This window comes from Oncorhynchus gorbuscha, unplaced genomic scaffold, assembly GCF_021184085.1.
Source record: "Oncorhynchus gorbuscha isolate QuinsamMale2020 ecotype Even-year unplaced genomic scaffold, OgorEven_v1.0 Un_scaffold_295, whole genome shotgun sequence".
Taxonomy (NCBI): domain Eukaryota; kingdom Metazoa; phylum Chordata; class Actinopteri; order Salmoniformes; family Salmonidae; genus Oncorhynchus; species Oncorhynchus gorbuscha.
This window is the reverse complement of record NW_025745159.1, coordinates 229,004-242,461: the sequence shown is the minus strand read 5'-3', so window position 1 is coordinate 242,461 and position 13,458 is coordinate 229,004. Positions and strand designations below refer to the sequence as shown.

The window sequence follows — 13,458 nt, the reverse complement described above, 5'->3', positions numbered from 1 at the left end:
CTTGCCGAGGTTCAGCTTGAGGTGGTGATCCGTCATCCACACTGATATGTCTGCCAGACATGCAGAGATGCGATTCGCCACCTGGTCATCAGAAGGGGGAAAGGAGAAGATTAGTTGTGTGTCGTCTGCATAGCAATGATAGGAGAGACCATGTGAGGTTATGACAGAGCCAAGTGACTTGGTGTATAGCGAGAATAGGAGAGGGCCTAGAACAGAGCCCTGGGGGACACCAGTGGTGAGAGCGCGTGGTGAGGAGACAGATTCTCGCCACGCCACCTGGTAGGAGCGACCTGTCAGGTAGGACGCAATCCAAGCGTGGGCCGCGCCGGAGATGCCCAACTCGGAGAGGGTGGAGAGGAGGATCTGATGGTTCACAGTGTCGAAGGCAGCCGATAGATCTAGAAGGATGAGAGCAGAGGAGAGAGAGTTAGCTTTAGCAGTGCGGGGCGCCTCCGTGATACAGAGGAGAGCAGTCTCAGTTGAATGACTAGTCTTGAAACCTGACTGATTTGGATCAAGAAGGTCATTCAGAGAGAGATAGTGGGAGAGCTGGCCAAGGACGGCACGTTCAAGAGTTTTGGAGAGAAAAGAAAGAAGGGATACTGGTCTGTAATTGTTGACATCGGAGGGATCGAGTGTAGGTTTTTTCAGAAGGGGTGCAACTCTCGCTCTCTTGAAGACGGAAGGGACGTAGATAACACATAACCAGCGGTCAGTGATGAGTTGATGAGCGAGGTGAGGTAAGGGAGAAGGTCTCCGGAAATGGTCTGGAGAAGAGGGGAGGGGATAGGGTCAAGCGGGCAGGTTGTTGGGCGGCCGGCCGTCACAAGACGCGAGATTTCATCTGGAGAGAGAGGGGAGAAAGAGGTCAGAGCACAGGGTAGGGCAGTGTGAGCAGAACCAGCGGTGTTGTTTGACTTAGCAAACGAGGATCGGATGTCGTCGACCTTCTTTTCAAAATGGTTGACGAAGTCGTCTGCAGAGAGGGAGGAGGGGGAGGAGGATTCAGGGGAGGAGAAGGTGGCAAAGAGCTTCCTAGGGTTAGAGGCAGATGCTTGGAATTTAGCGTGGTAGAAAGTGGCTTTAGCAGCAGAGACAGAGGAGGAAAATGTAGAGAGGAGGGAGTGAAAGGATGCCAGGTCCGCAGGGAGGCGAGTTTTCCTCCATTTCCGCTCGGCTGCCCGGAGCCCTGTTCTGTGAGCTCGCAATTACAACCATGAGTCATCGAGCCACGGAGCGGGAGGGGAGGACCGAGCCGGCCTGGAGGATAGGGGACATAGAGAGTCAAAGGATGCAGAGAGGGAGGAGAGGAGGGTTGAGGAGGCAGAATCAGGAGATAGGTTGGAGAAGGTTTGAGCGGAGGGAAGAGATGATAGGATGGAAGAGGAGAGAGTAGCGGGGGAGAGAGAGCGAAGGTTGGGACGGCGCGATACCATCCGAGTAGGGGCAGTGAGGGAGGTGTTGGATGAGAGCGAGAGGGAAAAGGATACAAGGTAGTGGTCGGAGACTTGGAGGGAGTTGCAATGAGGTTAGTGGAAGAACAGCATCTAGTAAAGATGAGGTCGAGCGTATTGCCTGCCTTGTGAGTAGGGGGGAAGGTGAGAGGGTGAGGTCAAAAGAGGAGAGGAGTGGAAAGAAGGAGGCAGAGAGGAATGAGTCAAAGGTAGACGTGGGGAGGTTAAAGTCGCCCAGAACTGTGAGAGGTGAGCCGTCCTCAGGAAAGGAGCTTATCAAGGCATCAAGCTCATTGATGAACTCTCCGAGGGAACCTGGAGGGCGATAAATGATAAGGATGTTAAGCTTGAAAGGGCTGGTAACTGTGACAGCATGGAATTCAAAGGAGGCGATAGACAGATGGGTAAGGGGAGAAAGAGAGAATGACCACTTGGGAGAGATGAGGATCCCGGTGCCACCACCCCGCTGACCAGAAGCTCTCGGGGTGTGCGAGAACACGTGGGCGGACGAAGAGAGAGCAGTAGGAGTAGCAGTGTTGTCTGTGGTGATCCATGTTTCCGTTAGTGCCAAGAAGTCGAGGGACTGGAGGGAGGCATAGGCTGAGATGAACTCTGCCTTGTTGACCGCAGATCGGCAATTCCAGAGGCTACCGGAGACCTGGAACTCCACGTGGGTCGTGCGCGCTGGGACCACCAGATTAGGGTGGCCGCGGCCACGCGGTGTGGAGCGTTTGTATGGTCTGTGCAGAGAGGAGAGAACAGGGATAAACAGATACATAGTTAACAGGCTACAGAAGAGGCTACGCTAATGCAAAGGAGATTGGAATGACAAGTGGACTACACGTCTCGAATGTTCAGAAAGTTAAGCTACGTAGCAAGAATCTTATTGACTGAATGTTTCTAGAGTGTGTATATATATAGACTGACCTGAATGCTTCTAGAGTGTGTGTATATATAGAGTGACCTGAATGCTTCTAGAGTGTGTGTATATATATATATAGACTGACCTGAATGCTTCTAGAGTGTGTGTATATATATATATAGACTGACCTGAATGCTTCTAGAGTGTGTGTATATATATATATATAGACTGACCTGAATGCTTCTAGAGTGTGTGTGTATATATAGACTGACCTGAATGCTTCTAGAGTGTGTGTGTATATATATACTGACCTGAATGCTTCCAGAGTGTGTGTATATATATATAGACTGACCTGAATGCTTCTAGAGTGTGTGTATATATATATATATAGACTGACCTGAATGCTTCTAGAGTGTGTGTGTATATATATAGACTGACCTGAATGCTTCTAGAGTGTGTGTATATATATATAGACTGACCTGAATGCTTCTAGAGTGTGTGTATATATATATAGACTGACCTGAATGCTTCTAGAGTGTGTAACACATGTATATATAGACTGACCTGAATGCTTCTAGAGTGTGTGTATATATAAGACTGACCTGAAAGCATTACAACACATGATCTCTTGTAGATCTTGGGGACCAGTCATACCCGGACGTACGTCAAGGAGCATTCCATCGTGGATCCCGAGGAGAAGAAGATGGAGCTTTATTCAACTAATGTGAGCGGAAAGCCGTCCCCTTCTCGTGTATAATCAGGTTTCTGTTGGTATCTTCATGAACATTTCATACAAATGATTGTCTTCTTCTTCTTATTCGACCCGCAGATAACTCTAACCAATCTGGTGTCAGTGGATGAACGACTGGTTTACAGACCTCATCCAGACAACCCAGAGGTGTAAGTAGAAAGAAAGCCCCAACCTAGCAGGATAACACATTACAACCTAGCATGATAACACATAACAACCTAGCATGATAACACATTATAACCTAGCATGATAACTAACACATTACAACCTAGCAGGATAACACATTACAACCTAGCATGATAACACATTACAACCTAGCAGGATAACACATTACAACCTAGCAGGATAACACATTACAACCTAGCATGATAACACATTACAACACATTACAACCTAGCAGGATAACACATTACAACCTAGCAGGATAACACATTACAACCTAGCATGATAACACATTATAACACATTACAACCTAGCAGGATAACACATTACAACCTAGCATGATAACACATAACACATTACAACCTAGCATGATAACACATTACAACCTAGCATGATAACACATTACAACCTAGCATGATAACACATTATGACACATTACAACCTAACATGATAACACATTACAACCTAGCAGGATAACACATTACAACCTAGCATGATAACACATTACAACACATTACAACCTAGCAGGATAACACATTACAACCTAGCATGATAACACATTACACATTACAACCTAGCAGGATAACACATTACAACCTAGCATGATAACACATAACAACCTAGCAGGATAACACATTACAACCTAGCATGATAACACATTACAACCTAGCATGATAACACATTACAACCTAGCATGATAACACATTACAACACATTACAACCTAGCAGGATAACACATTATAACACATTACAACCTAACATGATAACACATTACAACACATTACAACCTAGCAGGATAACACATTACAACCTAGCAGGATAACACATTACAACCTAGCAGGATAACACATTACAACCTAGCATGATAACACATTACAACACATTACAACCTAACATGATAACACATTACAACACATTACAACCTAGCATGATAACACATTACAACACATTACAACCTAACATGATAACACATTACAACACATTACAACCTAGCATGATAACACATTACAACACATTACAACCTAGCAGGATAACACATTACAACCTAGCATGATAACACATTACAACACATTACAACCTAGCAGGATAACACATTACAACACATTACAACCTAACATGATAACACATTACAACACATTACAACCTAGCAGGATAACACATTATAACACATTACAACCTAACATGATAACACATTACAACCTAACATGATAACACATTATAACACATTATAACACATTACAACCTAACATGATAACACATTACAACACATTACAACCTAGCAGGATAACACATTACAACCTAGCATGATAACACATTACAACCTAGCAGGATAACACATTACAACCTAGCAGGATAACACATTACAACCTAGCATGATAACACATTACAACCTAGCAGGATAACACATTACAACCTAGCAGGATAACGCATTATAACACATTACAACCTAGCATGATAACACATTACAACCTAGCAGGATAACACATTACAACCTAGCAGGATAACACATTACAACACATTACAACCTAGCAGGATAACACATTATAACACATTATAACACATTACAACCTAACATGATAACACATTACAACACATTACAACCTAACATGATAACACATTACAACACATTACAACCTAGCAGGATAACACATTATGACACATTACAACCTAGCATGATAACACATTACAACCTAGCATGATAACACATTACAACCTAGCATGATAACACATTACAACCTAGCATGATAACACATTACAACCTAGCAGGATAACACATTACAACCTAGCAGGATAACACATTACAACCTAGCAGGATAACACATTATAACACATTATAACACATTACAACCTAACATGATAACACATTACAACACATTACAACCTAGCATGATAACACATTACAACCTAGCATGATAACACATTACAACCTAGCATGATAACACATTACAACCTAGCAGGATAACACATTACAACACATTACAACCTAACATGATAACACATTACAACACATTACAACCTAGCAGGATAACACATTACAACACATTACAACCTAGCAGGATAACACATTACAACACATTACAACCTAGCAGGATAACACATTACAACACATTACAACCTAACATGATAACACATTACAACACATTACAACCTAGCAGGATAACACATTATAACCTAGCATGATAACACATTACAACCTAGCAGGATAACACATTACAACACATTACAACCTAACATGATAACACATTACAACACATTACAACCTAGCAGGATAACACATTACAACACATTACAACCTAACATGATAACACATTACAACACATTACAACCTAGCAGGATAACACATTACAACCTAGCAGGATAACACATTATAACCTAGCAGGATAACACATTACAACCTAGCAGGATAACACATTACAACCTAGCATGATAACACATTACAACCTAGCAGGATAACACATTACAACACATTACAACCTAACATGATAACACATTACAACCTAGCAGGATAACACATTACAACCTAGCAGGATAACACATTACAACACATTACAACCTAGCATGATAACACATTACAACCTAGCAGGATAACACATTACAACCTAGCAGGATAACACATTACAACCTAGCATGATAACACATTACAACCTAGCAGGATAACACATTACAACCTAGCATGATAACACATGATAACACATTACAACCTAGCATGATAACACATTACAACACATTACAACCTAACATGATAACACATTACAACCTAGCAGGATAACACATGATAACACATTACAACCTAGCAGGATAACACATTATAACACATTACAACCTAGCAGGATAACACATTACAACCTAGCATGATAACACATTACAACCTAGCAGGATAACACATTATAACACATTACAACCTAGCAGGATAACACATTACAACCTAGCATGATAACACATTACAACCTAGCAGGATAACACATTATAACACATTACAACCTAGCATGATAACACATTACAACACATTACAACCTAGCAGGATAACACATTACAACCTAGCAGGATAACACATTACAACCTAGCAGGATAACACATTATAACCTAGCAGGATAACACATTACAACCTAGCAGGATAACACATTACAACCTAGCAGGATAACACATTACAACCTAGCATGATAACACATTACAACCTAGCAGGATAACACATTATAACACATTACAACCTAGCATGATAACACATTACAACACATTACAACCTAGCAGGATAACACATTACAACCTAGCAGGATAACACATTACAACCTAGCATGATAACACATTACAACCTAGCATGATAACACATTACAACACATTACAACCTAGCATGATAACACATTACAACACATTACAACCTAGCATGATAACACATTACAACACATTACAACCTAGCATGATAACACATTACAACCTAGCAGGATAACACATTACAACCTAGCAGGATAACACATTATAACACATTACAACCTAGCATGATAACACATTACAACCTAGCAGGATAACACATTACAACCTAGCAGGATAACACATTACAACACATTACAACCTAACTATCTTGTTCCCCCCTCCACCCCTCCTCTGTCCCTCTCAGTGCTGTTCTAACTATCTTGTTCCCCCCTCCACCCCTCCTCTGTCCCTCTCAGTGCTGTTCTAACTATCTTGTTCCCCCCTCCTCTGTCCCTCTCAGTGCTGTTCTAAATATCTTGTTCCCCCCTCCACCCCTCCTCTGTCCTCTCAGTGCTGTTCTAAATATCTTGTTCCCCCTCCACCCCTCCTCTCAGTGCTGTTCTAAATATCTTGTTCCCCCCCTCCACCCCTCCTCTGTCCCTCTCAGTGCTGTTCTAACTATCTTGTTCCCCCCTCCACCCCTCCTCTGTCCCTCTCAGTGCTGTTCTAACTATCTTGTTCCCCCCCTCCACCCCTCCTCTGTCCTCTCAGTACTGTTCTGACCCAGGAGGCCATCATCACAGTAAAAGGAGTCAGTTTGAGCAGTTACCTGGAGGGAATGATGGCCCTCAGGATGTCAGCTAATGCCAGAAAGGTGCTGTTGTAACCCTAACCCCATACAGTATAACCATACCTCAGAATGTCAGCTAACTCCAGACAGGTGATGTTGTAACCCTAACCCCATACAGTATAACCATACCTCAGAATGTCAGCTAACTCCAGACAGGTGCTGTTGTAACCCTAACCCCATACAGTATAACCATACCTCAGAATGTCAGCTAACTCCAGACAGGTGCTGTTGTAACCCTAACCCCATACAGTATAACCATAACCCCCTCCAGACAGTGCTGTTGTAACTAACCCCTACAGTATAACCATACCTCAGAATGTCAGCTAACTCCAGACAGGTGCTGTTGTAACCCTAACCCCATACAGTATAACCATACCTCAGAATGTCAGCTAACTCCAGACAGGTGCTGTTGTAACCCTAACCCCATACAGTATAACCATACCTCAGAATGTCAGCTAACTCCAGACAGGTGCTGTTGTAACCCTAACCCCATACAGTATAACCATACCTCAGAATGTCAGCTAACTCCAGACAGGTGCTGTTGTAACCCTAACCCCATAACAGCTAACTCCAGACAGGTGCTGTTGTAACCCTAACCCCATACAGTATAACCATACCTCAGAATGTCAGCTAACTCCAGACAGGTGCTGTTGTAACCCTAACCCCATACAGTATAACCATACCTCAGAATGTCAGCTAACTCCAGACAGGTGCTGTTGTAACCCTAACCCCATACAGTATAACCATACCTCAGAATGTCAGCTAACTCCAGACAGGTGCTGTTGTAACCCTAACCCCATACAGTATAACCATACCTCAGAATGTCAGCTAACTCCAGACAGGTGCTGTTGTAACCCTAACCCCATACAGTATAACCATACCTCAGAATGTCAGCTAACTCCAGACAGGTGCTGTTGTAACCCTAACCCCATACAGTATAACCATACCTCAGAATGTCAGCTAACTCCAGACAGGTGCTGTTGTAACCCTAACCCCATACAGTATAACCATACCTCAGAATGTCAGCTAACTCCAGACAGGTGCTGTTGTAACCCTAACCCCATACAGTATAACCATACCTCAGAATGTCAGCTAACTCCAGACAGTGCTGTTGTAACCCTAACCCTAACCCCATACAGTATAACCATACCTCAGAATGTCAGCTAACTCCAGACAGGTGCTGTTGTAACCCTAACCCCATACAGTATAACCATACCTCAGAATGTCAGCTAACTCCAGACAGGTGCTGTTGTAATAAGTTACTCTACAGAATCTCCTTAAGCCATTCTGATGTAACAATCCCTGAGCCTGTTCTGCATGCAGCGTTTGGCCTTTATGCTTTCCTGACTGTGAAGAGAGACGGTCCGCGGTCCAAACTATCATTAAACGTCTCTGTGTGTTACTGTCTCTATAGGGTTGGGATGCTCCATCTAAGATCTTCTCTGTGTGTTACTGTCTCTGTAGGGTTGGGATGCTCTATCTAAGAGCTTCTCTGTGTGTTACTGTCTCTATAGGGTTGGGATGCTCTATCTAAGAGCTTCTCTGTGTGTTACTGTCTCTATAGGGTTGGGATGCTCCATCTAAGATCTTCTCTGTGTGTTACTGTCTCTGTAGGGTTGGGATGCTCTATCTAAGATCTTCTCTGTGTGTTACTGTCTCTATAGGGTTGGGATGCTCCATCTAATATCTTCTCTGTGTGTTACTGTCTCTATAGGGTTGGGATGCTCCATCTAAGATCTAATCTGTGTGTTACTGTCTCTGTAGGGTTGGGATGCTCCATCTAAGATATTCTCTGTGTGTTACTGTCTCTATAGGGTTGGGATGCTCCATCTAAGATATTCTCTGTGTGTTACTGTCTCTATAGGGTTGGGATGCTCCATCTAAGATCTTCTCTGTGTGTTACTGTCTCTGTAGGGTTGGGATGCTCCATCTAAGATATTCTCTGTGTGTTACTGTCTCTATAGGGTTGGGATGCTCCATCTAAGATATTCTCTGTATGTTACTGTCTCTATAGGGTTGGGATGCTCCATCTAAGATCTTCTCTGTGTGTTACTGTCTCTATAGGGTTGGGATGCTCCATCTAAGATATTCTCTGTGTGTTACTGTCTCTATAGGGTTGGGATGCTATTGAGTGGATCATTCAGAACTCTGAAAGGGAGAACGTTCCTCTGTGCGAGCTGTACTGACTCTGGTAACTACTCTTCCCTGGCTGAGCTTAGCAGCACCTGACTGGTAACTACTCTTCCCTGGCTGAGCTTAGCAGCACCTGACTGGTAACTACTCTTCTCTGGCTGAGTTTAGCAGCACCTGACGGGTAACTACTCTTCTCAGGCTGAGTTTAGCAGCACCTGACGGGTAACTACTCTTCTCAGGCTGAGCTTAGCAGCACCTGACTGGTAACTACTCTTCTCAGGCTGAGCTTAGCAGCACCTGACTGGTAACTACTCTTCTCAGGCTGAGCTTAGCAGCACCTGACTGGTAACTACTCTTCTCAGGCTGAGCTTAGCAGCACCTGACTGGTAACTACTCTTCTCAGGCTGAGCTTAGCAGCACCTGACTGGTAACTACTCTTCTCAGGCTGAGCTTAGCAGCACCTGACTGGTAACTACTCTTCTCAGGCTGAGCTTAGCAGCACCTGACTGGTAACTACTCTTCTCAGGCTGAGCTTAGCAGCACCTGACTGGTAACTACTCTTCTCAGGCTGAGCTTAGCAGCACCTGACTGGTAACTACTCTTCTCAGGCTGAGCTTAGCAGCACCTGACTGGTAACTACTCTTCTCAGGCTGAGCTTAGCAGCACCTGACTGGTAACTACTCTTCTCTGGCTGAGCTCAGCAGCACCTGACTGGTAACTACTCTTCTCAGGCTGAGCTTAGCAGCACCTGACTGGCAACTACTCTTCTCAGGCTGAGCTTAGCAGCACCTGACTGGCAACTACTCTTCTCAGGCTGAGCTTAGCAGCACCTGACTGGTAACTACTCTTCTCTGGCTGAGCTCAGCAGCACCTGACTGGTAACTACTCTTCTCAGGCTGAGCTCAGCAGCACCTGACTGGTAACTACTCTTCTCAGGCTGAGCTTAGCAGCACCTGACTGGTAACTACTCTTCTCAGGCTGAGCTTAGCAGCACCTGACTGGTAACTACTCTTCTCTGGCTGAGCTTAGCAGCACCTGACTGGTAACTACTCTTCTCAGGCTGAGTTTAGCAGCACCTGACTGGTAACTACTCTTCTCAGGCTGAGCTTAGCAGCACCTGACTGGTAACTACTCTTCTCAGGCTGAGTTTAGCAGCACCTGACTGGTAACTACTCTTCTCAGGCTGAGTTTAGCAGCACCTGACTGGTAACTACTCTTCTCAGGCTGAGTTTAGCAGCACCTGACTGGTAACTACTCTTCTCAGGCTGAGTTTAGCAGCACCTGACTGGTAACTACTCTTCTCAGGCTGAGTTTAGCAGCACCTGACTGGTAACTACTCTTCTCAGGCTGAGCTTAGCAGCACCTGACTGGTAACTACTCTTCTCTGGCTGAGCTTAGCAGCACCTGACTGGTAACTACTCTTCTCAGGCTGAGTTTAGCAGCACCTGACTGGTAACTACTCTTCTCAGGCTGAGCTTAGCAGCACCTGACTGGTAACTACTCTTCTCAGGCTGAGCTTAGCAGCACCTGACTGGTAACTACTCTTCTTTGGCTGAGCTTAGCAGCACTTGCCTGCATGCTGCTGTAATGGTTCATTTAGACAATGGCCATTATCCTGCTACTTTCCCCTTTTCCATTCAAGGTCTTCTATCTTGATAGTTAGAACCAGACAAGATCCAATACTTTCAGCAATGAAATGGGGAAAAACTTGAAAGCGCCTGTCAACTTTCTTTATGTCTGTTTGATAATAACACTTCTGTTATTGTTGCCTGCAGGAAGGGCCAATCAGAGGACTGTGTCGACCACATGATCAGGGACTATATCATCCTACACCAACCAGCCCAGACAAACCTCCCACATGGCAACCAGCCCAGACAAACCTCCCACATGGCAACCAGCCCAGCCAAACCTCCCACATGGCAACCAGCCCAGACAAACCTCCCACATGGCAACCAGCCCAGACAAACCTCCCACATGGCAACCAGCCCAGCCAAACCTCCCACATGGCAGCCAGCCCAGCCAAACCTCCCACATGGCAGCCAGTCCAGACAAACCTCCCACATGGCAACCAGCCCAGACAAACCTCCCACATGGCAACCAGCCCAGACAAACCTCCCACATGGCAGCCAGCCCAGCCAAACCTCCCACATGGCAACCAGCCCAGCCAAACCTCCCACATGGCAGCCAGCCCAGCCAAACCTCCCACATGGCAACCAGCCCAGCCAAACCTCCCACATGGCAACCAGCCCAGCCAAACCTCCCACATGGCAACCAGCCCAGCCAAACCTCCCACATGGCAACCAGCCCAGCCAAACCTCCCACATGGCAACCAGCCCAGCCAAACCTCCCACATGACAGCCAGCCCAGCCAAACCTCCCACATGGCAACCAGCCCAGCCAATCCTCCCACATGGCAACCAGCCCAGCCAAACCTCCCACATGGCAACCAGCCCAGCCAAACCTCCCACATGGCAGCCAGTCCAGACAAACCTCCCACATGGCAGCCAGCCCAGACAAACCTCCCACATGGCAGCCAGCCCAGACAAACCTCCCACATGGCAGCCAGTCCAGACAAACCTCCCACATGGCAGCCAGCCCAGCCAAACCTCCCACATGGCAGCCAGCCCAGCCAAACCTCCCACATGGCAACCAGCCCAGACAAACCTCCCACATGGCAACCAGCCCAGCCAAACCTCCCACATGGCAGCCAGCCCAGCCAAACCTCCCACATGGCAACCAGCCCAGCCAAACCTCCCACATGGCAACCAGCCCAGCCAAACCTCCCACATGGCAGCCAGCCCAGACAAACCTCCCACATGGCAGCCAGCCCAGCCAAACCTCCCACATGGCAGCCAGTCCAGCCAAACCTCCCACATGGCAGCCAGCCCAGCCAAACCTCCCACATGGCAACCAGCCCAGACAAACCTCCCACATGGCAACCAGCCCAGCCAAACCTCCCACATGGCAGCCAGCCCAGCCAAACCTCCCACATGGCAGCCAGCCCAGACAAACCTCCCACATGGCAGCCAGCCCAGCCAAACCTCCCACATGGCAACCAGCCCAGCCAAACCTCCCACATGGCAGCCAGCCCAGCCAAACCTCCCACATGGCAACCAGCCCAGCCAAACCTCCCACATGGCAGCCAGTCCAGACAAACCTCCCACATGACAGCCAGCCCAGACAAACCTCCCACATGGCAACCAGCCCAGCCAAACCTCCCACATGGCAACCAGCCCAGCCAAACCTCCCACATGGCAACCAGCCCAGCCAAACCTCCCACATGGCAACCAGCCCAGCCAAACCTCCCACATGGCAGCCAGTCCAGACAAACCTCCCACATGGCAGCCAGCCCAGACAAACCTCCCACATGGCAGCCAGCCCAGACAAACCTCCCACATGGCAGCCAGTCCAGACAAACCTCCCACATGGCAGCCAGCCCAGCCAAACCTCCCACATGGCAGCCAGCCCAGCCAAACCTCCCACATGGCAACCAGCCCAGACAAACCTCCCACATGGCAACCAGCCCAGCCAAACCTCCCACATGGCAGCCAGCCCAGCCAAACCTCCCACATGGCAACCAGCCCAGCCAAACCTCCCACATGGCAACCAGCCCAGCCAAACCTCCCACATGGCAGCCAGCCCAGATAAACCTCCCACATGGCAGCCAGCCCAGACAAACCTCCCACATGGCAGCCAGTCCAGCCAAACCTCCCACATGGCAGCCAGCCCAGCCAAACCTCCCACATGGCAACCAGCCCAGACAAACCTCCCACATGGCAACCAGCCCAGCCAAACCTCCCACATGGCAGCCAGCCCAGCCAAACCTCCCACATGGCAGCCAGCCCAGACAAACCTCCCACATGGCAGCCAGCCCAGACAAACCTCCCACATGGCAGCCAGTCCAGACAAACCTCCCACCCTCCCACATGGCAGCCAGCCCAGACAAACCTCCCACATGGCAGCCAGCCCAGACAAACCTCCCACATGGCAGCCAGCCCAGACAAACCTCCCACATGGCAGCCAGGCTCCATAGAGGGCATCACAACCCTCCCTGGTGA

The 13,458-nt window shown here is 47.1% G+C and overlaps 2 protein-coding genes across 4 annotated transcripts in view; both read left to right on the top strand.

The window, feature by feature from the left end:
• Positions 1 to 11,315, top strand: part of prelid3a (PRELI domain containing 3A) — an 18,811-nt gene extending 7,496 nt beyond the window's left edge. For 2 of the 3 annotated variants that reach the window (XM_046332894.1, XM_046332896.1), the window contains 5 exons: positions 2,951 to 3,040; positions 3,146 to 3,216; positions 7,190 to 7,292; positions 9,383 to 9,459; positions 11,177 to 11,315. In XM_046332894.1, the coding sequence (XP_046188850.1) occupies positions 2,951 to 3,040; positions 3,146 to 3,216; positions 7,190 to 7,292; positions 9,383 to 9,454 (336 nt within the window). In that variant the 3' untranslated portion in view covers positions 9,455 to 9,459; positions 11,177 to 11,315. Of the gene's footprint in view, positions 1 to 2,950; positions 3,041 to 3,145; positions 3,217 to 7,189; positions 7,293 to 9,382; positions 9,501 to 11,176 lie in introns of all 3 variants that reach the window. The other variant, XM_046332895.1, reaches the window with a different exon arrangement.
• On the top strand, positions 11,260 to 13,458 carry LOC124017621 (extensin-like). Its single transcript, XM_046332874.1, has one exon. It carries the CDS (start codon positions 11,260 to 11,262, stop codon positions 13,456 to 13,458), a length of 2,199 nt encoding a protein of 732 aa, XP_046188830.1.